This window comes from Urocampus carinirostris, chromosome 14 (genome assembly GCF_059441175.1).
Source record: "Urocampus carinirostris isolate Australia breed hairy pipefish chromosome 14, RoL_Ucar_1.0, whole genome shotgun sequence".
Lineage (NCBI taxonomy): Eukaryota > Metazoa > Chordata > Actinopteri > Syngnathiformes > Syngnathidae > Urocampus > Urocampus carinirostris.
Genome location: NC_142362.1, coordinates 29,807,364 through 29,831,563, shown reverse-complemented (window position 1 = coordinate 29,831,563; position 24,200 = coordinate 29,807,364). Strand labels below are relative to the sequence as shown.

Sequence of the window (24,200 nt, the reverse complement as noted above, 5' to 3'; positions counted from 1 at the left end):
TGAGAGACCAATCCATTTTTCCAACCGTTCTAGTAGGAAATTGTGGTGGACTGTGTCAAAAGCAGCACTAAGATCCAGCAGCAGCAAAAGTGATGAAGTGCCAGAATTCATTGCCAGTAGATCATTTGTTACCTTGATCAGAGCTGTCTCAGTAGAGTGGTTAGCCCTGAAGGTAGGTTTGACACAGGTCTATAATTATATAAGATTTCTGGATCAAGGTTCGGTCGTTCCAGTGTGGGTTTAATAACGGCGGACTTAAAAGCTGCTGGAACTACACCTGAGGAGAGTGATATGTTTATAATATTTAGAACTGAAGGTCCAAGGACGCCAAAAAGACCTTTAATAAGTGAACCTGGGAGCGGGTCGAACTGGCAAGTTGGCGGTTTGGCCGCATTCACCACCTGTTTGAGATCATCAAGTGACAGTTCACTAAAACTGAACAAATTCCCTGGACAGCCACCCTGTCGTGCATCTGTAGATTTCAGCCCTTTAATATGTGTGGTATTATTAATGTCTTTAGCAATTTCTTCCTGTATGCATTGAATCTTCTTAGTAAAGAAGACCATTAAGTCATGAGCAGAGTGTGTCAAACTATCTGCGACAGTCTGTTGCCTTGTAAGCGATGCTACAGTGTCAAAAAGGACTATGGGATTGTTCTTTTGTGACGCAATCACTTTCGAAAGGTAGGCCGATTTTGCTGAGGCAAGGGCCGCTTGATACTTTAACAAGCTGTCACACCAGGTTTGATGGAAAACCTCAAGCTTGGTAGCACGCCATTTTCTTTCCAATTTCCTGCATTCTTGTTTAAGGGTTCTAGTTTCATCAGTAAACCAAGGCGTGCGTCTTATAGGACGTGATTTAAGCTTTATGGGCGCTATTGAATCCAGGACACTAGCCAGGGTAGTATTGAACTCATTCATGAGTGAGTCAATCGAGCCATTGTATGAAGGAAAGGACGCAACTGCTCCAGGAAGGAGTTTAAAGAGCTCAGAAACTGTGCCAGTGCTTATATTGTGTCCGCTAAATCCTTCAGCTTTTTTAGTACTACATTTAGCTAGCAGCTCAAATGTAACTAAGTAATGATCCAAGATAACGGTAGTAAACGGCAACACCATAATGTTTGAGGTTAAAACTCCTCGAGTCAGAACCAAGTCGAGCGTGTTTCCATCTTTATGGGTTGGCAAATCAACCAGTTGATTAAAACCAAATGCATCAATTAGAGACCGAAACGCAACAGTAAGTGAACTGAGTGGGGAGTTCATATGAATGTTAAAGTCCCCCACAATTATAATTTTGTCTGCATAGGTTACTAGTTCAGACAAAAGTTCAGCAAATTCGTCTAAGAAAGTTGTGTATGGCCCAGGTGCGCGATAGATAGTTAATACATAAATTGACAATAGAGAGGACCGCATCACAAAAGCCTCAAACGCCTTGTAATTATTAGAGGTACGAGGATTAAATTTGAGCGTTTTTTCAGAAATTAGCGCGACACCGCCACCCTTTTTCAACGTGCGTGCTACATGGCTACTCTCGTAGTCTGGGGGAGAAGCATAATTTAGCGCTAAATACTCATCCGGGCGTAACCAAGTTTCACAAAGACCGATACAGTTAACATTATTCGTGATTATAAACTTATCAACAAGTAAAGCTTTAGGAGCAAGCGATCTAATATTTAAAAGACCAAATTTTAGCTTTGCTAAATCATTTGACTTAGCTGAAGTCTTTGTAATCTTTGTAGAGATATATGGTGTGACTCTTTCCCAAAATGAAATGTGAAAAATTTTGCTTTTATGGATCTTAGAGTCAAAAAGGTTCCCGACCGCTGCTATAGAATATAAATGTGTTTTAAACCTAGATTAAAACAATAAGGTAAGGTAGTCTGTGCCTGCCGCGGCGGCAACCCTTAGACCCGTTGGAGGTCACCGGCGGTGAGGGATGCCGTCAAGCTAAAGAAAGAGTTTTTTCGGGCCTTCCTGGCCTGTGGGACTCTGGAAGCAGCTGGCAGGTATCGGCTGGCCAAGCGGAATGCGGCTTTGGCGGTTGCCGAGGCAAAAACCCGGGCATGGGAGGAGTTTGGCGAGGCAATGGAGGCCGATCTCCGAACGTCTTCGAGCAAATTCTGGTCCACCATCCGGCGTCTTAGGGGGGAAGCGGTGTGCCATCGACACTGTGTATAGTGACGATGGGGCGCTGCTGACCTCGACCCGTGACGTTGTGAATCGGTGGGCGGAGTTTTTCGAAGACCTCCTCAATCCCACCCACACGTCTTCCTCTTGGGAAGCAGAGCCAGAAGACTCTGAGTTGGGCTCTCGCATCTCTGGGGTTGAAGTCACCGAGGTGGTCAAAAAACTCCTCAGTGGCAGGGCCCCGCGGGTCGATGAGATCCGCCCGGAGTTCATTAAGGCTCTGGATGTTGTGGGCGTGTCATGGTTGACACGCCTCTGCAACATCACGTGGACATTGGGGACAGTGCCTCTGGACTGGGGTGGTGGTTCCCCTCTTTAAAAAGTGTGTTCCAACTACTGGGGAATCACACTTCTCAGCCTCCCTGGTCTATTCAGGGGTACTGGAGAGGAGGGTCTGCCAGGAGGTTGAATCTCAGATTCAGGAGGAACAGTGTGGTTTTCGTCCTGGCCGTGGAACACTGGACCAGCTCTACACACTCTGCAGGGTCTTTGAGGGTGCATGGGAGTTTGCCTGTGTTCCTCGGAAGGCCCTGTGGGGGGTTCTTTGGGGAAATGGGGTACCGCACGGTCTTATCCGGGCTGTGCGGTCCCTGTATGCCCGGTGCCAGAGTCTGGTCCGCATTGCCGGCAGTAATTCGGATTCGTTCCCGGTGAGGGCTGGACTCTGCCAGGGCTGCCCTTTGTCACTGATTCTGTTCCTAAACTTAATGGACAGAATTTCTAGGCACATCCTTGGTGGGGATGGAGTCCGTTTTGGGGGCCAGAGCATTGCGTCACTGCTTTTTGCAGAAGACGTGGTGCTGTTGGATTCCTCAGGCCGTGATCTTCAGCTCTCGCTGGAGCGATTCGCAGCCGAGTGTGAAGCGGCCGGGATGAGGATCACCACCTCCAAGTCCGAGACCATGGTACTCAGTCGGAGAAGGGTGGGCATGCTCCCTCTGGGTTGGGGAAGAGATCTTGCCCCAAGTGGAGGAGTTCAAGAATCTTGGGGTCTTCTTCATGAGTGAGGGTAGTTGGAACGGGAGATCGACAGACGGGTCAGCGCAGCATCTGCCGTCATTCGGACCCTGTACCGGTCCGTCGTGGTGAAGAGGGAGCTGAGCCGAAAGGCAAAGCTCTCGATCGACCGTTCGATCTACGTTCCTACCCTCACCTGAGGTCATGAACTTTGGGTCATGACCGAAAGAACACGATCCCGGATACAAGTGGCCGAAATGAGTTGTCTGGGTGTCTGGGTTCTCCCTTAGAGATAAGGTGAGAAGCTCAGTCATCCGGGAGGGACTCTGTATGGAGCCACTGCTCCTCCGCATTGAGAGGAGCCAGTTGAGGTGGTTCGGGCATCTGATAAGGATGCCTCCTGGACGCCTCCCTCGGGAGGTGTTCTGGGCATGTCCCACCGGCAGGAGGCCCTGGGGGGGACCCAGGACACGCTGGAGAGACTACGTCTCTCGGCTGGCTTGGGAACGTTTCGGGATCCCGTCGGATGAGCTGGAGGAGGTGGCTGGGGATAGGGACGTCTTGGCTTCCTTTTTGAGGCTGCTGCCCCCGCGACCAGACCTCGGATAAGCTGAAGTAAATGGATGGATGGATGGAATAATGAAGTATTTTAGAAAATGCAATACATTTTTTACTTGTTTTTACTTCGGCCTTTGATTCAAAATGATCTGTCATTGTTTGAGAAGAAATTATTTATATCACACTGTACTTGTATCAAACTTGCATTTAATATATATCACGTTTCACGCATCCTTAAACGTGCTGTACGGAATTTAAAATAGGTTACTCTCTCCCGCCATCTACTGGCTATTTTTGCATTTCTTACACATGAACACTTCTTTTTTGGGGTAGTGGTTGGATTGGCATTAAGTATTTGAAACAGGCATTTTATTTGACCTTTTTCATTAACAAAAAAAATGTTATTGAACATTGCATCATTACAAACAATTGGCATGAACAGAAACAAAATTAACATTTTTTAACGAAACAAAAAGTGCTGCAGAAATACAAAGAGTAAAAAATCTGAAAACAAATAAAGTAATGATGACATGTTTCACTCAACACATGGGGCTCACTCTTAATCATATTGCACATTGGGACTGTTTATCATATTTAAAATTTTAACCAAAAAAACAAAATGTGTTGACATTTTGAAAAGTGGGTTTACATTTTTAATTTTTTCTGGCGAATACAAATTTTGCTATTCATACAATATAAAGTATTGATTTCTCTTCATTTGTGCTGTGTATGACAAGCCCAAATGCATTATGATGAAGGTAATAGGAAAAGAGTAACTTACAAATGTGCAGTGGACCATACATCTGTATGTCTTTTAGTTTATTGTTAAGTCATTTGACAAACACTTATATTTGTATTACTTTATTTTGTAGAATATTTGGTTTTGTGAACTATTGTTCTATCTGGCCCAAACGTCCCTATTGGAATAGACGAGCCAGTAATGTTTTTTTAAAAATCTGATTCATCGATTAATTGAAAAACTATTTGACCAATTCATTGATTATGAAAATAATCGCTAGTTGCAGCTTTAAAACCGATTCAGATACAGCACCTTCATCATCTGGTCGGTGTAAAGCACCCTCCCGATCTTCAGGGATGAGCTGTATCTCGGTGTTGACAGGTTTTGGCCTCAGCGCGTATGTCTGCGGCAGCCCGTTGCGGCGCACATTGTCCCCTAAGCCTCAACACTGAATACGATTTTTATTTTCTCATTGCAGTTATTGCTGACTCGCTGATGGTATCCGCTCCGGTCCAGACTCTGTCCAAGGTGGAAGGCGATACACTCCAGCTGACATGTGAAGTTTCTCGGACCACAATGCAACACACTCACTTGTCAGTGGGCTGGTATCTCAAAGCGCCCGATGACGCATCCGCACCACCTCAGGAGCTTCTCACCCTGTCAAAGGACTTTGTCCTGCGGTCCGGGGGTCCGTATCGTCAGAGGATGGCTGCGGGAGACCTCAGGCTGGACAAAACAAGCGCTACATCCTACCGACTGACTATCCACAAGCTGCAACCGGTGGACCAGGGACTGCTTTACTGCCAATCCGCAGAGTGGATACAGGACGCCGATGGCAGCTGGTTTGCAATGACCCGCAAACAGAGTGACAAGACCCCGCTCCGCATTCAGCCCACTGGTAAGTGAAGAGATGGATGCAGATCTGATATCAAAGAATAAAGTAGCTGATGTACATCGCAAATGTGGGCTGCCCTCCTATGATTACTGTTCAGCCTTTTGCACTAAGCTCATTAACTCACTAAAAAGGGCTTATTCAACCTCCGCTGACATCCCACAGATGCATTTGTGTCGCTTTAGTGAGCAACATTAAACCCATAGTCAAAGATGGTGTAAATGGCCTTAAAAGGTGTGAGTGTGCACAGCAGGTGTCAACAGTGGATACTATCATCTCGCTCTAGCTGTGTAATCAGAGCTCATTTATGTACCTTAAAGAAGTTGTCCGCAACCGTGGGTCGTTTGTAACCTGGCAGCACATAATTTAAATAAGATGCCTTATTTTTTGCTTGTACAGTATTTATTTGTATTTTTATAAATAGTAATAATTATAATTCAAAAAATAACTCCAGGATTGTGTGCGTGTATATATATTTGGTAGTATATTAACGTATTTCAACAATGGTTGATCATTAGATAAATATCGGTGACCAGGTTGGCACAACATTGGATGCAACGTGAATTGAACCCAGATCGTGGCAGTGAGAACACTGGCTTTTAATCACTGGACCTGGACGACATGAGAAAAGGCTTCAGAATTGATCTAATCATCACGCTATTTTTACGCGTTGTTGAATTTGTGACTTGAATCATTTATTGACAACATAAACTATGAACACAATGCCAAGATAACATTTACAAGATATTTATTTAATGTCCTCCGAAGTCAGATTTTTTTTTCCCCTCATTGTACTTTTTTGCGTTTATTTATATATTTCAGGGCTGTATGATGACTAAAAATATAGTGTGATAAATAGATAAGACTTAGCTTTTTCCTATGTCATTTACATCCGTAGCATTCTCGTGATTACACAGAGCACATAGGCTTATTTTATTATAGTTGTATTTGTTATCACTCATATTATTATTGGGATGGGCCTCGATAATATTGCTAGACATTACTCCAGTTTGTGGTACAAAAATGGTTAAGGATAACTGCCTTAAATTACAATCCCATAGATCATATCTTGAACATGGATACATTTTTTAGCAATGAATTTGGTGGTAAAATTTGAAGGCATTATGAAAACAGGTGCATTTGTGTACAGCATATTGCTTCCAGGTTAGAAAACTAGGGCAAACTTTTCTTGTGGGTACACTGTGGTTCTCCTTGGAGTGCATTAGTGTGAGGAATTGTGCCGGCCTTCAGCAACTCTGATTGCCCGGACAGTCAATTGTCTAATGGAAATAACAAAGTGGGGAGGAGGAGGATGCAGAAAGGATGTACGACATCGGGTTAAGTAACATGATGGCGTGCCTGATGGCTGTATATGCCTCATGATAATTATTTAATAGGTAGTCAACCGTCCGGCTTGATGGACCAGCCTCAAAGACGGCATTATGGCTTGTCACCGTACCTCATCCGCGACTTGACCTCCTCACCCTTTTACTTGATCTGTGTTCTCCCCCACTCGGAAGAAGTCGTTCTTTGTGTGTGGACTGGAAAGACCCTTACTGCTGGCTGGTAAACACCATTGACATTAGCGGCGTTATCCAGGCAGAACACAGTCTTGGTTGTCTCCAGTCATTCCTTTCAAATTAGACTCATTTTTGGCCTTTCCCAATAAAGTATTACATCCGCTACAGAGCTATAAAAGTTGATAGCGCCCCAGATAGCGTTGGCTGGTAGAGACGGGAGAGCAAGAAACAGAGATGTAAAACATTTTTGGCAGATGACTTCAGGGAGGAGAGAAAAGGCACAGTTCCCCTCTCTGAACCCTTTGCCACTCTATGTCTCTCTTGTAATCTATAATGGATAGAGGTGTTGTTGCATGACAGCGAACACAGCAGAGGTGTGCATATGTTGCACTCAAAATTGATGTGTGTGGTTTCTGAATTTTTTTGTGTTTACTTACCGCTAGGTGAGGGGGATGCTTGCATTCATTTTTCGGGGAAAACTAAAACTACTTGATATGTGTGCGAATTTGACAGTTTGAGAAGGAGGATGTTACTGGGGCATACTTCTGCACCTCCATTAAGCTCCCATCATAAAAGATGGATTAGAAGACAGCCCCATCACGAACTAATCAGCCAAAGCCAGCATCAAAGAGGCTAGCCTTGGACAGAAGCTTGTTTTAACGCTGTTTTAAGAACTTTGATTTTTGCTGCTTCTCTTATTTTTTTTACGATAAACTTTCTCTTGGTGCCACTTTGGTCCATTTTAGACTTAAAAACTTTTTTGTCTGATTTAGATTTTGTGTTTTTTTTTATGTGCTCGTCAGTCGTCACACTTAAGAGGTTCAGTGTAGAGTTTATGATATTTCCTCTTCTTTCCACATATTAATTCATGCCTGTCAGTGCTTTTGAATACATTATCTTTAGGTGGGAATTTGTATTATTCAATAGGTAGGTTTAATTGAATGATGACTCATCCAGGGCATACACAGCCTCTCAAACATTTACAGTAGAAAATAAATGAATGCATTTATTTGTACTTGTTTTGGGTGACACAATAGTGTAGCTTTAAGTATTTGCTGATTTGTTTTTTTCTTTTTATATATTATTGAATGGCCTGTTCACTGGTCAATCCCAGCTTGTCTTGGTCCTATGTTGTTATGCTAAGGTAAGCAACTATCAAAAGTGTTAGGGCAATTTAATGTGTGGAGTCTATTTGAAGTTGGTAAATTAATAAGCCCTGAGGCGCACATTTCACATTTGTGTTATATCTGTTATGGCTATAGTATGAGTCATGATATTTAATGGTGGTTAAGGTGATGATTGCCTGTAAAACTTATAGTTATATAATGGACGGAAAAATGTATTGTTTTTAATGTTTTGACTCTTTGAGCAAGATTCTACTCTCCATCCTATAAGGGATGTCATATTTGAAATTATATTTCCAATGGCAAAAGCCTATTTGTAGGTACTATTTTTATCACCAGCCTATGTTTGAAGCACGTTGAGCCAGTAACCTACATGTGAATTAATTTTTTATCAACTGCTGCTATCTATACATTTAACGATTTGTATTCGGTGCAACCAAATCTCTTAACATTTCAGAAAGCATTGGGGGAAAAAAACATTCACTACTTTTCCTTAGCATCACACACTACACCATTAGAATACACAGTTACTCTGCTGGTCTATCGCATCTTGGAGTAAATTCAAGTAAATAGTTTCACTGTTATTTATCAGTCATATTCAACCGATGTAATACATTGCTCTGCAGCACAGTTTTAGTAGTTGCTTTCCCTTACTGTTTCAAAGCTGTACAGTTCGTGAAGTGGAGTTCATATAATTAAATCAATTGAAGTGCAATTTGATGCTCCGGCATTGGCCGAAAGTAGGAATATGTATATGATATTCCTCTCCAGTACTATTGATTGCTGGGATTTGGGGATTTTGAATGTTTAAAGTATTTAAATGTGGCAAAGACTGCCCACACCACCATCATTCAACATGGCCAGTTCCATCAGACTTGATTAAAATTGAAACATCTTAAAACATGACTTACTTGTTTTCTCTGTTTATAATTGACTTTTTGCTAATATGGTTTGTCTCACAAGTTTTTTCAGAGAAAGCTCAATGAAAGATTGTTTCTCACATTTTAATTGGACCAAACAACCTAGAATTTGAAATGTCACTTCTATTTCATTTCATTAATGGGAGTAATCTGTGCCTGATTATCCTCATCAGGAAGCTAAAACATTGGGTGGCATGATGAATGGCAAGCTGTCGTAATTCCTTACTTGTCGTATCAGTATACATCATCCCTCCTGTTATTGTCTACACTAAAGTTTTGGGTCCGTTGAGAAGAGGTACTGACATTGTAATATATGCAAATGGTTACTGTTATCTATTCACACTATATAAATACTTGTTTGTACTGTTCATTGTCTAGCTGTTATTCATCATTCACTGTCTTTCTGCTGTAACAAAAGAAATTTCCCTATTGTGGGACGAATAAAGGATTACCTTATCTTATTAACAAACCAATCTTATGTTGACGTGATACTGTGAGGGTAGCAGCAAAGCTTTCGGGTATTTTGGGGGTGTGAAGTAACCCCCTCCAAAAAATACAAACATTTTTGAGTCGAAGAATTGATTGGAATGAAAAAAATTTCACAGATAAGATTTACCTGCACAACAACCATTCATTGTTCTGTAATACAGTGTGTACTACATACTGTTTGCATTTTGTGTCATGTGCTTTATTGCCCACGTTTTTGTTGCAGATTTCTTTTTCATATGTAAATATGGATGGGCGAGTACAAATCCCAGTATCTTTTCAAATAACACTCTTTCAGGGTTTTAAAACAAGCGATGGTAGCATATACCAGTATCGACTGTCTTTCAATACTAAGGAACCCCAAAACATTAATGAATGGAATATTGTCATCTATAAATTAAACAAAACTGAGAAAAAATACATTGGGATTTAAAGATGTTTCTTTAAAATATCATTTTTTCTTTGGCAGATGAAATGAGAATTTTATAGACTAACTATGGGTACGTGGTGTCTGTATCAATGACTTGTCAAGATTTGATTAGTGTATTGGTCTGAAATAATTTGATATCAAACATCCCTTGATTTATTTATTCTCTGTTGTTTTGAGCATACTGATAGATTAGTTCATCTTTATTAATGGAATTGCTTTAAATTGGTTGTGAATTGTTTGCATGTGTTTCATGAGCATTTATCATGGGCTCCTCACATTCAAAATGCATTTTATTTTATATTGAGGCAAAATTAACAAAAACAAAACCACTTAAAACTTGTCTCTCTCGAGCAGTTACCTAAGACCAGACGGACCCGGCACTCCGTTCCTCGAGGGCTGCATGTCCTGCCTTGTTTTTAAGGTTTCTCTGCTCCAATACTGGTGATTCCAAGGTCCTTTAGCTTGCTAATAAGTTCCTAATTTTTGTCATTTGAGTCGAAGAAGAGAAACCTCCAAAATCGAGCAGAACATGCGGTCCTCTTGGACCAGAGTGCCCAGGTCTGCTTAGTACCATTGAGGCTCATTTTGACCATCAGCTTGTCGTAAATAATGGTTTCAAAACAAGGTGTGAGCAGAGTTCTCCGCCCACCCCTACCGCTCACCCAATCCAATTGGCTGCATTTTTCGAGTGTTTAACAGTGTCTGAACAGTGAGCATAGATTGTTTATTGAGCTTACATGTTAAGGATTCTTTAGACACGTACAGCCAAAATCGGGTCTATTGATCTAACACCTTGAGTGTAAACTGTCTGGAAAACTGGTGTTTTTTTGCTTCGGCTTCACATACACCAAATTTGGAAAGTCACAGAGAGGGTACCTGTGGCCGCTATTTCATCTCCGAGCCAGATGTACCTATGAAAAGAGCCATACCTGGCTCGCAAGCCATATATTCCCTACCCCTGTGTTATTTTTTATTATCTAAAAAAAGGGATTTTAAATTTTAGCAAACACTGGACTTGTGCTATCCACGGTCCTGGGTGCACTCTGAATACAAAAGTGAATCGTGTGGAATATTAAGGGGAATCTTGGGGCACACGACACTAAAATTGTGTCAGATGCAGCCACAAAGAAGATGCCGAGAGACTCGAGAAGAGGAAAGGTTGGGGTCATGCTGTGCGGCGATGGATACAAAAAAATTGCTGATTTGTCAGAGTGCTGCGCTCGCCCTCCCCTCGTCTTTGCGTTCACCTCAGCAATAAAAAATAAACCTAATTAGAATTCTCGCTTGCAGTGTGACAGCGAATCAAACGCCCTCTTTCACTTCTTTTTTTCTAGCGCACACACAGCAAACCTGGTGTTGTTCACTCGGCTTCTCCTTACCAAAATTACGCTCACTTTGTATGTGAGTGTGGAGGAGGCAAGGAGGTGGGCGCTGGTTTTATTTGCCGTTCTAATTTGCTGATGATGAGCGCAGTAGGTTTGGTGTCTGAAACGGCTGCTTGGCCTCTCAGTGTTGGTGGTAGCCTCAAGCTGTAATTACGACAACGAGCGCAGGTCCTGACAAACGCTACAGTGTGGAAATGTTTGAAGTACCCCATTTGGTACACTGTTGTGATAAGATGGAGCGTACAAAAGAAAGGCAGAGGGGTTAATAGCAATATGCAGCCTGTCATTATGTATTGCATGTTACTTACTGTAAGGTATGGGTAGGCGATACTCAGGTTTTTGTTATCAATCCAAATTAAGTGACCACAGGGTAGGATTGATCGATTCCGATACTTTTTAATTGGAAAAATATAATGATCATTGAATAGTTGAACTCTTCTCCCCTTGAGTTAGTTTATAATTACGGTAAAACAGCCTAAAATTGTCCATTTATAATAAATAACTACAATGCAAACCTAAACAGTAAAGTACATATAATTATTTCTATTATAAATGATACGGGACAAAAGTCAAGAGAGTCAAACCAAAGGAAAAGCAGCGTTGTAACAAACATACACGTACAGTATAACAAAGCCAACATGACAAGCACAATACCTTCCATTGCACAATATTTTGAAAATAAAGTCAACCTTTATTAAGTGTAAACACGGTTCATATGGGTGCTTAAAATCTGTGAAAATGTTTTAATTTTGATGTTGTGTTTTCAAAGATAAAAGTGCTTGAATTGTGGGTGACGTGCTCATAAGTGCTTGAAATTGTCGCCATGTTTCTCTACAGATTTGGCTGAGCTTTCTTTTTCTCTCATGATTAACTGCAGCTATGATTAGTTTGGAAGGCATTGTCCTATGAAGTGACATCGGCCCCTTCTCCTGCACAGGCCACTGGGTGTATGCAATGTTTAGATATCAGTCATGAACCTTTATTTTAGGCCATTCAAAAAATGAAGTTAGAATTTCCCAGTTGTAAATTTGGAAAGTGCTTCCTGCAACTAAAAATGTAAGCTACTTATTACTGTCTTGTTTACCAAAACCTGTACCGAGAGAGTTATGTTTAAAAAAAAAAAAAAAAAAGATTTTGAATATATTTTTAGCAATTATGATCCAACAGTTCCAACCCATTATTCATTGATATATAAAGCTTTAGTAGACGTTTTCAGTATTAAATATTTTTCCTAAAGTGTATTTTATTAGGTGTTAAACTACGATGCAAAATTATTCACTGTTAGACAGCCAGTTCTGTGGCTTTTTCTCCTGCTGTCCAGTTAACATGTATTTTGTGTTCCCTTCAGATCGTGACTTTAGCATCCAGGTGAGCACGGAGCGACGGTCCTTCACGGCCGGTGAGCCGCTGGAACTCCGCTGCACCATTGAGGCGCAGAATGTCCCCGAGCGATTCTTCTCGGTGTCGTGGGTCTTCAGCAGCTCACCGGTGGCTGTGGTGGGCCCTAGTGCCGTGCCCGTCCTGGGCCAGGACTACATGGCCCGTGAAGCTGCGGGCCTAATGACAGTGCGCAAAGAGAGCCCAAACGTGCACCTGCTTAAGCTGCAGCACCTCCGCCCCGACGATGCTGGCAAATACATCTGCCGCGTAACAGAGCGAGAAAAGACACCCACGGGAGACTTCATCGACCGGAGCAAGCGTTCCCGTAACGTTCAGATCACAGTGCTGCCGCTTAGTGAGTATTAATCCGGTCACAAGGCAACTGCATTAGTTCTTCTGTCTTTACTTGTCAATTACTGTAAGAATCATGAGCTATTCTCAAGAGCAATTTTTGTGGTATTTAATGTCCCCACCTCTCTCCTTGTGACATGACAGATAACCTCTATTGTTAGCGGGGAGTTAGTACTGATCGCATAATGCTCCTCTTATTCCTAATGTAATTTCCCTTCGAGTGGATTGCTAAAGAAGTGTAATGCAGAATAATGGGTGCTTCCCAGAAAGGGGGTTAAGGGATGGGTGGTAAACGAGGATATTGCAGAGCTGCAGAGTCTAGAGTCTAGACTCTAGACTCACAGAGGTTGAACTTAGAGACATGTCATGAGACTACAAAAAAAGAAAAGACTCAAAGAAAGACACATGACTTCACTGAGGGTTCCCAGCCACGATGATTGCAGGTCGACTTTACCTTCTGTAATAAACAAAGGCTGAAGGGTTCATCAACGTCATCCCTCTTGTCTGTTTTGACAGCAGTGTTTTCGGTATCCAGTTGTGACTGGTACAGTACAAAATAAGAAAAATTCAAACTACCAATCCCCCAACTGCAGGCAACCTAACCTGACCTTTTTATGGGCTTCCTGAAAAATGAGATATTCAAAATTGCCCCTATCCAACTGAAGTCTCTGGTGAATTGCCTTTTACAGTTGAGTTATATTTCTGACAAAAACCTTAACGCCTTATAAATGATGTTTGTAAAATTTACACGAGTTAGGGACAACCTTAAATGGAGAAAGACGTAAAGCTGAGGTTCAGGCTGCAGTAGTTCGAGCGCCCATTTCATGTTCAGACATTAATTCTAACATGTTCTGCACCAAGTCAAAAATGAATAACAGTGTGGAAGTCACTTCCCAGCTGCGATGGTCATGTTAAGTCAATGCAAAAGTAGAAAAGAACTGAAACATCCATATTAATTTGTATGTACTGTACTACTATAGCCCTTGTGTTTTAAAGTCATCTCAGATATTGATATATTTTAGTTGGGGAAAAATGCCAAAAAACGACTTCTAGGTTTCACTGTGTGATGCTAAGAGGGGTAACACAATCCATATTTATACTCGTCTCATGGTTTTTAGAAAGGAAGAACTGAGTTAAGCCCGAGAGAAGAGAGAAAAACCCTTAAGCGATATCACTTGAGTTTTTGGGTTAACTGGAGCTTTGTGATGTTTTTTGAAGCGAAGAGGTTGTCGTTAAGCGGGAAAAGCAAGCAGGAAAACCCAGAAGGACTTTTTTTTATTTAAAACCTTCCTCTTCATCTTAGACTTGTGATCTAATCCTTCTTAGCTTAGTGAAGAAACAATTGCGGGCTTCTAAAAGGCTAACAACTCGATCCTGTACACAAACTCCGACCCTCTGGGGCCTGTGTACTTGCCGTCAGCTGGATGCGCCTCAAGCCAGAAGTGAACCTGCAATTTCAACCTCTCGCGCACATGGGCTAAAATTGCGCTACACTTAGCATCAGATACTGTTATTGTACTTCAGGCTTTATAAGTTGTTTATTTGTTCAATCATGTTCTTATGGATATCAATGTTTTAGTTTAAATAAAAAAAAAATGGAAGTCTTTATATATTCTTGTGCTGACCTTTTGAATGTATACTGTTTTCCTTACAGAGAGCAACATCACCGTCTCCTTGTATAGCAACTCCTCTGAGGTTCTGGAGGGCAACGTGATGCAGTTGATCTGCTTGGTGCAGTCCACTGCCGGTCCTTTGTCCGTTGTCTGGAGGTGGACGGACAAGCAGGGCAACGAACCAGCCCAGACCTTGGCTTCTCTGGACAGAGACGGCATCGTCTGGCACAGTGATGCCTACAGAGAGCGCTCCAGATACGGAGAAATACGAGTGGAGCGATCGCGAGCTGACTCTTACTTGCTTTCCATCTACAACGTCTTGCCGGAGGATGAGGGACAATACAGCTGCACTGCAACAGAGTGGTTTCAAAGAGGGGCTGGAGCGGAACTCAGTTGGGAGGAGATCGGAGAGAAGTCAGACACCAAGACGATCACCGTCAAGACAGTTGGTAAGTGAACTGGAGAAAAAAAATTAGATTTGGTTGTGTATTTCTTTAGGACTGTCAAGTACTTTATTACCATTTTTGTTAACTTGGAATTCTCCAAGGCGCAACAACAACAAAAAATAGTGTATTTTCCAGAACACAAGGCACACGCAAAAACAACACAATTGCATAACAATGGTAGCAACTGTAGATCCAACCAAATAGCACCGAATCCTAACCACTAGGCTGCCAGGGACATGGTGTTGGTTCACAATTGCATAGCATTCGATGCAACTGGAGTCAAAGAGTGCTGGTATCCTATCGACTGGACTACTAGAGATACATATGGAAAGGCATTAGCTCGTACCCCTAAATCAATCTATTTTTAGTCACGGTACCAGTCAAAGCCCTGCAACCTTCTGAAAAGGTTCCATGACCCACTTTTGGGTCCTGACCTACCAGTTGAGAAACGCTGGTCTAGTGAAGAGGGTACGGCGCACACCACGCTGCGACCTGGGTTTGATTCCCGCTGCATCCAATGTTATGCAACTGTATGTAGTTGTGATCAATGATGTATTCCGACTGATCCATCAATGCACAAATATGGCACTATTTTATTTTTTGTGCAACCCTAACCTTGACATTATTGTTAATTTCATGTGTTATGTAGTCCGGTGTGCCTTACATTACTTTATGATCTGTTGTCCCTTATAGTGTATAAATTATGGTAATTATATTCCGCAATATTGCCTATTCCTTTTTGTTATGGCGTCTAGTGGATCGAGCAAGATCTAGTGTTTATAAGTCCACATAGATTTGTCAATCATAAACTTTAATGTCTCTGCTACCTTTTTGTTGTAAGCAATAAATCTGACGCCTGGAGCACCAAGCACACATTGTCAACAACAGGGTTTCGGAACCCCCCTGCACTCAAATATATGGTCTTGGTAACATTGAACGTGTTTCTTGGTAAACCTCTTTGCCACTCTTAGCGTTACTTCTATAAGTATGAGGGCCTGCAACATTCAAATCAGGAAGAAAAATAATGATCTTAATGATCTTAATCGTTAACTTTTATACCTGAAATATGAAAATGCGACAGAGAATAAAGAGAGCTGTCAACGAAATGAAGAACATTAAATGCACAATTATCATGTGACAAAGAAAAATATGCACACAATCAAAAACCACATTGATCTTAAACTGTTAACATTTGCCATGACTACCAGCGTTTTAGGCCAAAATCCTATCAAATAATAATATTAGGAATGTTTCACTTTTGGGTTGATGTTTGGTTTAAAAATGAGTTTTGCTTGATCAATTTAGCTTGTAATTTTTTTACAATGTGCTATTAATTTAATTTCTTTACATTAGCATTCAAATTTAAGGCACTTAAATATAAGAAAAATAGGAAAATGACAAATACTTACCTAACATTTTCATTGTTATATGTGACCAGCCCTGGCCAAAAGCTAATGTTTGTAGGAATCAATTCATGTCACAGACCAAAATGCATATGATGGTAAAAGGGTGTCATTTTTATTACACCAAAAATATTCTCCTTTATGCCCCTGTTTTCATTTCCCTGACGCCCAAACATAAGATATTCCTGATTTTTAACTGTGCAGCATTGGAAACACTTATGTGCCAAACATTTAGAATTTCAACACAACAACATTCTTATTCCTATATCTACATCTATTATTCACATATCTCTATATTTTGTACATCATTCTAAAGGTAGTTAAGTGAATAAAATAATTATGAGAGCATATTTTGTTTCATTTCTTGACATAAATAATGATAGCAGTAAGGAAGTGAAAAATATTGTTGGTTTAAAAGAAAATAATACGCAAGATACGCTTGAATGAGTTTGGCCCCGCAGAATTAAAAACCTAAAACTCATCAAATATGTCCAAGATGAACTAGATGAGACATTTTAAAGGTTGTGTCAAACTCATTGCCCGAGCGCCAATTGCTGCCTGCCTCATCCTTTTACATGGCGCACAAGACATTGCAGAGATGCTCAATACAAAAACAGGGGGTCAAACAATGACTTCCAGTTTTAAATATGTCCACTAGATGTCACCAAAACTAAGAGCCACTCCCAAAACTGCATTTGCTTACTACCAATAATCAACCAGAGAACATTGAGCAAAACCCATCCTGATATTATTTTACAGTTAAACATTTTCATGAAAAAAATGAGAAGCAGAAAACTTTTTAAATCATTAGTGGAAATTAATTCAATTGTTGTTTTTCTATTGTATTTTTTACAAACTCTTGTTTGATAAACATAATAGATGAAATCATAGTGAAGGAAAAAAATATTAATCGTTTTTGTTAATTTTATTATCTTTCATGTATTCATTTATGCATATTTATTATTATTACATCTAATATTCTTGAATCATAATTGAATTTTGCACGTCCTAAAAGCCCCCCAGTTATCGCACGCTTTTTATGCCATTCAATTTACTAGTCTGGACCCCGTAAAAAAATCCTACCGTGTGGTCACTGAGCTAAATGAGTTTTACACCCCGGTTTATGGATACGCAATCTTTTTTTTAGGTAAGTCTTCCCAAAAGAGTGCAAGCTGTTCTAGCTTCATATTTTCAGAGCAATTTTTGTATTTACTGTAGGTGTAATGACCACACGTCCCATTACTTATGTCCATGGTGAGTCGAGGAACACTCCATGATTTATTCATGTGCTGCCTTTAGCTAAAGAACTATTAGGACACATTCTCACACCACCTGCCACATGTCAAATGTTTCACGCCACAGTGACAATTATTATGCTGTCACACTCACATGCACACTCGCACACTCGCACACTCGATCTTGCTCACACAGATTAGGAGTATTCTTTTTTAGAATGGAAAATCAGCACCCAAGTGTTTCACAGTGTATATGTCTGCCCTCAGTCGGTGCAGAGTTAAGCAGAACATTTTGAGTACAAGCTGAGAAAACCATTTAAGCGAAACTGCAAGGAGCTGGCAGGTCAAGAGCAGAAGGGCTCAATATTGCACGCACACATGCATATAAACTTTCTACATAGAGGAGATGTCCCTTTTTAAGTCGTTGTTAGTTAGCTTGAGGCATAGCCATTAATTTGAAGAACAAGAGGCCTGTTATGTAGATTGGAGAAAACAAGTAAAGAGCTTCTTCCCGTCCTGTGTTTGTAGATGAAAGTTGTGTTCTTGTTATGTGCCGGTCATTTTGTTTGAAATGTTATCTTCTATTAGTTTGGAGTGAGAAACCCTCTTAGCAAAACTATTACTGGATCAAGATCAGTGATGTCAAGTTCAGTTTGGATCTAGACTTTCTTTTCTCAGGTGGGCTTGAAAAATAGGTAAAAGAACGTCATCTCCAAATTTCTAGATTTGTTGTTCAGTAATATGCTCCCACCTTAGTCCGTGACCCATTCCCCCTCTGTACCATCACAGTCCGGCTGCCCTCAGAACCTAAACCCAGTGGCTGGGTACACAACACTAAGCCCCGCGCTGGTGTAGTGTGGCTTTAAAGTCTGCGTTTCATATTTGGATGGACTCATTTTGTTGCGATTTTCCTATTTCCTTGTAGTAACTCATTCAGTCTGCATGCTAGAAATAGAGAGTATTTGGTTTGCATTTATTTAGTGCAATCGAAATGACCTATTGACTTTTTCAACATACTCAGAAATTTAGGGCGGGCTATTTTTATTCGTGTATATGTTTATTTCCCCCCAAAAGAAAATCAACGTTTGGGTATGCGTCCTACATGAGTTTTTTTTTTTTACCGTATTTGAGCAATGATTGATCAGTTGACAAATGCCACTGACCACCTTTGTTCAGCGTCAGTTGCAATGGGAATCGAAACCAGATATTGACCGTAACAGTGCCAAATCTTACCCTACCTTATTATTGTTATTCTTAAGAATGTTATAATTGGGCTGGGCTGCGAGAATTCTGTCAGATATGAAAGCGGTCCGTGGTACAGAAAAGGTTGCGGACTACTGCTCTTTGTGACATGTCATTTGTTCTGTTTTGTTATAAGGCTTGCTGGTTATTTTTTTTCTTTCTTTCTGTCTTTTTTTCTTCCTAGACAGAAAAAAATAATTTCCTTTTGTGGCGTACTGGGCACAGAATGGGTCCTACTCTGACCTGCCCTTTGAATCGATTGAAAGCCTAATGCTCCAGATATAGAGTATGGCCACAGTAACCTAATTGAATTCATAACTTCCTAATGGACTCCCGCTGCCTGCTAACAAAACCCTGGAGGGCATCCTAGAAAGACGTCCTCTGGGAAACTTTTCATTTGTTTGTCACAGTCAAGGCAAGGCCAGGAAAGCCGCATGGCACGGTAGCTGATTTGTTTTAAATGTACGCTCTTTTTTGTGGGAAATGACCTAACTCAAGTTACACATCTAATTTATTTTTCCCGTAGGTTATTCATATTGATAATATATATCATATTGCTTGGCTGCTGAACTCATGGTAACTTTGTATATATCGATATACAATATGTTTGAACAAAGAAAATGGCTAATCTGATCTAAAGTTTTTCTTATTAGGCTAAAATAGATCAGTTCTAGGGTTACATGAGGGGATATATCATTGGAATTGGCTAACAGGGCAAACAGTTTATATTTCAGTCATAGTATATGTTGAAACACCGGTGTATACTATACAACTTATCTGAAACATGTTTTTAATAGCACAAAGCTATGTACATTGATCACCTTGTGGACTAATAAACAGAAAACAAAGCTAATAACAATGTCATTCTACATGGTCAATTTTACAAAATGAGGCTCCGGAATTCAACAAAAAAAAACTCTATCCTTTGCACACGTTTTGAAATTATTTATAAATATGAATAAACCCTTTATGAATGCATATCTGGATTAACTCCACATAGCCTCCTCAGTGTCACAAAAGCCATTTAATTAGATCAGGGATGTCAAACTCTGGGTTTGGGGCTGTTCTCAGGCGGGCCCGATCGTTAAAAGAATGTCAACTCCAAATGTTTAGCTTTGTTTTTCAGTCTTGTGCTTTATCATTCCGCCTACATTAGTAATGTATGAGACATATTATAATCATGGATGACAAACACAAAACATGTATTTACAAACAATGAGAAAAACAAATTCATGTTTCGTTTTGAATGTGTTAAATGGTTTATGTTAACAGTTGATTTCAAGCAGTTTTACACCTGGATCAACTCACTGCACCATACAAAGCCCACACTGCCCTCCAGCGGCCAAAGAGAGCATATGGTTCCCATTTATTTGACAAAATTGTAACTTTTGATGGAGATGAACTTGAGACTTGCTTTATAGGGTATCCCGCAAGCTGTCTGTTTGACATGCTGAATTAGATCAAACATGAGTTAAATCAAAATAATCACATTGTCGTATTAATCTTCAAAATTATTATGATAAGTGAGGTATCACCTGGGTAGTACTTTTACTCTCTCAGTAATTATGGAATTGTTCTTTCATTCATCCACTGATGACACAGCATCAAGGACTGCCAACTGGTCAACACATTGTTCTTTTTTAGACCGTTGGAAGAGTTTAAGTTATAGTGTAACTAGTTCAACATGTTATGATGTCTTTGTATTGATTTTTTTTTTTCTTCTTGTGTATTGTGAAGCAATATAAATGAACAATAGCTAGTAAGGGCTAGTAAGTTAGTGATCTAAGTTAAGGATCTGTAGCTAACGTCCAAATGTCTTCACAGACTCTGGAAAAACATTTTAGCAAACCATAACAAATAGAAAAGCCACATTTTACGCTGTAAAATTGTTCACTTCCAGGGAAAGCTGCAGCCCAGGTTTTTGTCAGTTAGAAAATGGAGACCCCCAGGCATCTTCTGCTGCACGGGTTAAGTAGACCGAACTGAAGCAAGCCATTGATTACACACCCCTAAAGGACAATGGGAAGGATGGCTGTTACCAAAAGAGATGTGAAACTGAGAACAGCCTGAGAAGCGAGTAATCTTAGCTAAAATATATATTCCTATTTCCTTAAATTGTTTGCTTTAGACTTCATCATTGACATTACAACACAGATAATTTTAGGATTTATTCCCCCACCCCACCCCCAGGTATATTTTGACCTTAATTTCTGGCGATGATGGAACGTTTTAGCCTAAGAAGGACAGTTTACATTTGGCAGCAGGATGTGCGAAGATTGAACACTGGTGCTTAAAATAAATCTCTCCCTTGTGTTTGCTTTGCATCACTGTTAATTTTGAGGCGCTGTGTATGTTAGTGATGCTGTTAAAAGTACTGCAAGACTTACATCTGAATCAATTCAGTCCATTTATGTTACTCTGTGCCAGCCATTTTCACAGATAAGTTCGCAAGGGCCGGATTTTGACACATTGTCCCAGAACCACTGAATGTGTTCGGTCAGTGCCTTTGCAAATCCATCATAGATTTTTCCGTCACTTAAAAAAAAAAATACTATTTAGGTCATGGAATAGAGCATGGAAAGTTTCATAATTCTATATCTCTTAATCCAGAACTTTTTTTAGAACGTCAGGTAATTGTATGGTATATTGAAATTCCTTATTTGTTTTAGTATAAAACACCTTAACTATTGTGGCCCAGAAATTCCTCTCACCACTTCTGCCGTCATTAAAGTTGATCTCCAATCTAAATTAGAGGTAATCCCTCCCCATATTGGGGCATTCTTCATCACTCGCAAAAAGCCTCAATGACACTTACACTGATACTTGTAAAGAAAATTACAGATATTAGGCCTACTTAAAAAAAGAAAACTCACTCTGTGGTCAAAGTATGCTGAGATGGGTTTTTGTATCCACTAACCTAAATTTGGACAACACCTTCAATTGATTTTTTACTGAGTAAAATTTACAGGGCGAAATCTTTTTGGGGAAATTAATAAATCATTTGGTCAACATACATTTTCAAATTCTCAATCTCTCAATAGTAAGTATTCTTAGGTTTCTCTACTTAGTGTTGAATGAACTGTTATAATCGTTAAAAATTAAATTAAGAATTTTTGCTGCTTTACATCACTGATCTACATTTTAAACTTTTTTTTAATCAATTTCCTTGTTGATTAGTTGAAGGTCAACTGAATGATAAACAAAGCACATAATGCCTATGAAATTTTGTGTTTTTGTTCACGGATCTATTTTTGTACAGAATGTTTTACAATGAACAAGGCTTATTTAGGCACAGCACTTAAAGGAAAAAAGGTGTCAACCGCTAATTTACAAAGAGAAACAACTAAATAGTTTCACAAATCAGCTGAACAATACAATAATATCATACATAAAAATAGTGCCCAAAGGGAATAGGCTGAAGCGGAAGCTTTTAAGTGTCCACCCCTGTTACATGTTATCCCATGGTATGGGAAATCTTTATAGTTTTCTTCTGTAATCAAATAAGCAATTCTATATTGCTCTTATATGCTTTTCACCACATTTTTCTACAATACTTTTCAAAACTTGTTAAAAATGAGGCGTAGAGAGGTTTCTGCTGAAATGAATGGGTAGCCAATGAACAGAGCAATCATCGTCAATAAGCTTTCAATTATCTAGACTTTGTCTTTTTATTTCTTGCCTCTTTCCTCTCTTGGCAGATCATAATAAAGCTGTAAAGCCCAGGGCAATCGCTTCTTTGACAATCATGTCATGTTGTTTATGGTTCAATAAAAAATGATAGGGCAAGTCTGTGTGATTCTGTGTGTATTTTATCACTGTGTCTTTTGTTCTCTCGCCACTAGAGTCTTCCTTCATGGTCTCTGCCTCATCACGGACTCCATCTGTAACCTATGGTGAATCCTTCGATCTTCTGTGCTTGGTCAAACCACGCCACAACCCTCGCGTCCCCACCTCCGTCACATGGCGCTTCATGCCGGCTGGTGCAGAAGCCTCTGATAGGGGAGATGGAGAGTTCAAAGAGTTGGTGACCTTTACCCGGGAGGGCACTCTGCAGTGGGGGGAACAGTTGCTCGGCTTGGGCACCCGCACAACCGTGGACCGCTCGCACTCCAACACCAACTTCCGGCTTTCAGTGACACGGGCGGGTCGCCACGAGGCAGGCAAGTACCAGTGTACCGCTGTCCTCTGGAGGAAAAATTACGACAACAGCTGGAGCCGAGTGGCCAACCGCACTTCTAACCTGCTCGGAATCAGCGTCCTTCAGCCAGGTAAAGTGTTAAATACTCATCACAGTATGCAGGGTTTTTACAGGTGCTTGAAATCCCTAAAATTGCTTGAATTTTAGTGCTGTGTTTTCAAGGATTGACATGTGCTTGAACTTTGGGTGAACTACTTGTAAATGCTTGAAATTGTTGCCATGTTTCTTAAAGAGTATGCTCTAAATCTATGCCAGCGCTGCTCTCTGGTCACTTTGCCATTGCATTTCTTCCCTCTCATGATTAACGGCAGCTTGCATCAGTTTGGATGGCATTGTCTTATGAATGTTACTTTGCAACGCGTTACTCCCAACACTGGCAGAGCTCGCATTATGCCATGTGCTCCTTTATTGCTCTTTGTCTCTAGTTTAGCAACTAATTGGAGTGTTTGTGCGTGCGTGTGCATGTCTGTGCACGTGTCAGGGCTGGGTCTCTTAATGGAGCTCGGCGAATGGATCGCTAAAGATCCCACAGGAAGGAAGAATAAAGTGAAATGAAGGCAGGAAGACGGGAAGCGAGGATCCAAGACAGTTGGGTCAAAGTGGGAAAAGTGTGATAAAGAGAGCTAGCCATCTCCGTTTGATCTTGTTTTTTCTCAGTGGAGGCATTAAACTGTCCACTGGACTTCTGTGCCAAACCCACACTCCCAATTAGTGGCTAAAGTCAAACAAAAAATCGGCACACAGATACTCGCTCGCCAAATTTAGCACAGTCTTATATGGCTCAGCCTCATGCATAATTCATAATGCAGGTAGGGGAAAAACCCCTTTGGTACCTGAAGAACCAATTTGAAGGTAGAATGAATGCATTATATGGTTCACTGTTGCTGTATGCATTAGGTTCAGCAATCATCTGAAAGGCAAATTAGTGGTGGCTAATGCAGTGTGTTCTTGCCAGGAAATATAAAGATGAATGATTTAGCATAGAAATGCAGGCTCTCTATAATATTGAAGGTTGTCACCAGGACACCCTAGGCTCCAGTTTGATGATCGACTTTGTAGTTGTTACTTTGGACTTGCGGGCAGATGTTCTGGACACTCAGGTGAAGCAAGTAAGAGCTGTCAACTGATCACCACC

General features: G+C 40.6%; 1 protein-coding gene across 2 annotated transcripts in view; it reads left to right on the top strand.

The window, feature by feature from the left end:
* Positions 1–24,200, top strand: part of igsf3 (immunoglobulin superfamily, member 3) — a 163,756-nt gene that overhangs the window by 85,817 nt on the left and 53,739 nt on the right. For both annotated transcript variants that reach the window (XM_088352566.1, XM_088352565.1), the window contains exons 3-6: positions 4,919–5,338; positions 12,546–12,932; positions 14,583–14,990; positions 22,710–23,135. In XM_088352566.1, the coding sequence (XP_088208692.1) occupies positions 4,919–5,338; positions 12,546–12,932; positions 14,583–14,990; positions 22,710–23,135 (1,641 nt within the window). The remainder of the gene's footprint in view (positions 1–4,918; positions 5,339–12,545; positions 12,933–14,582; positions 14,991–22,709; positions 23,136–24,200) is intronic.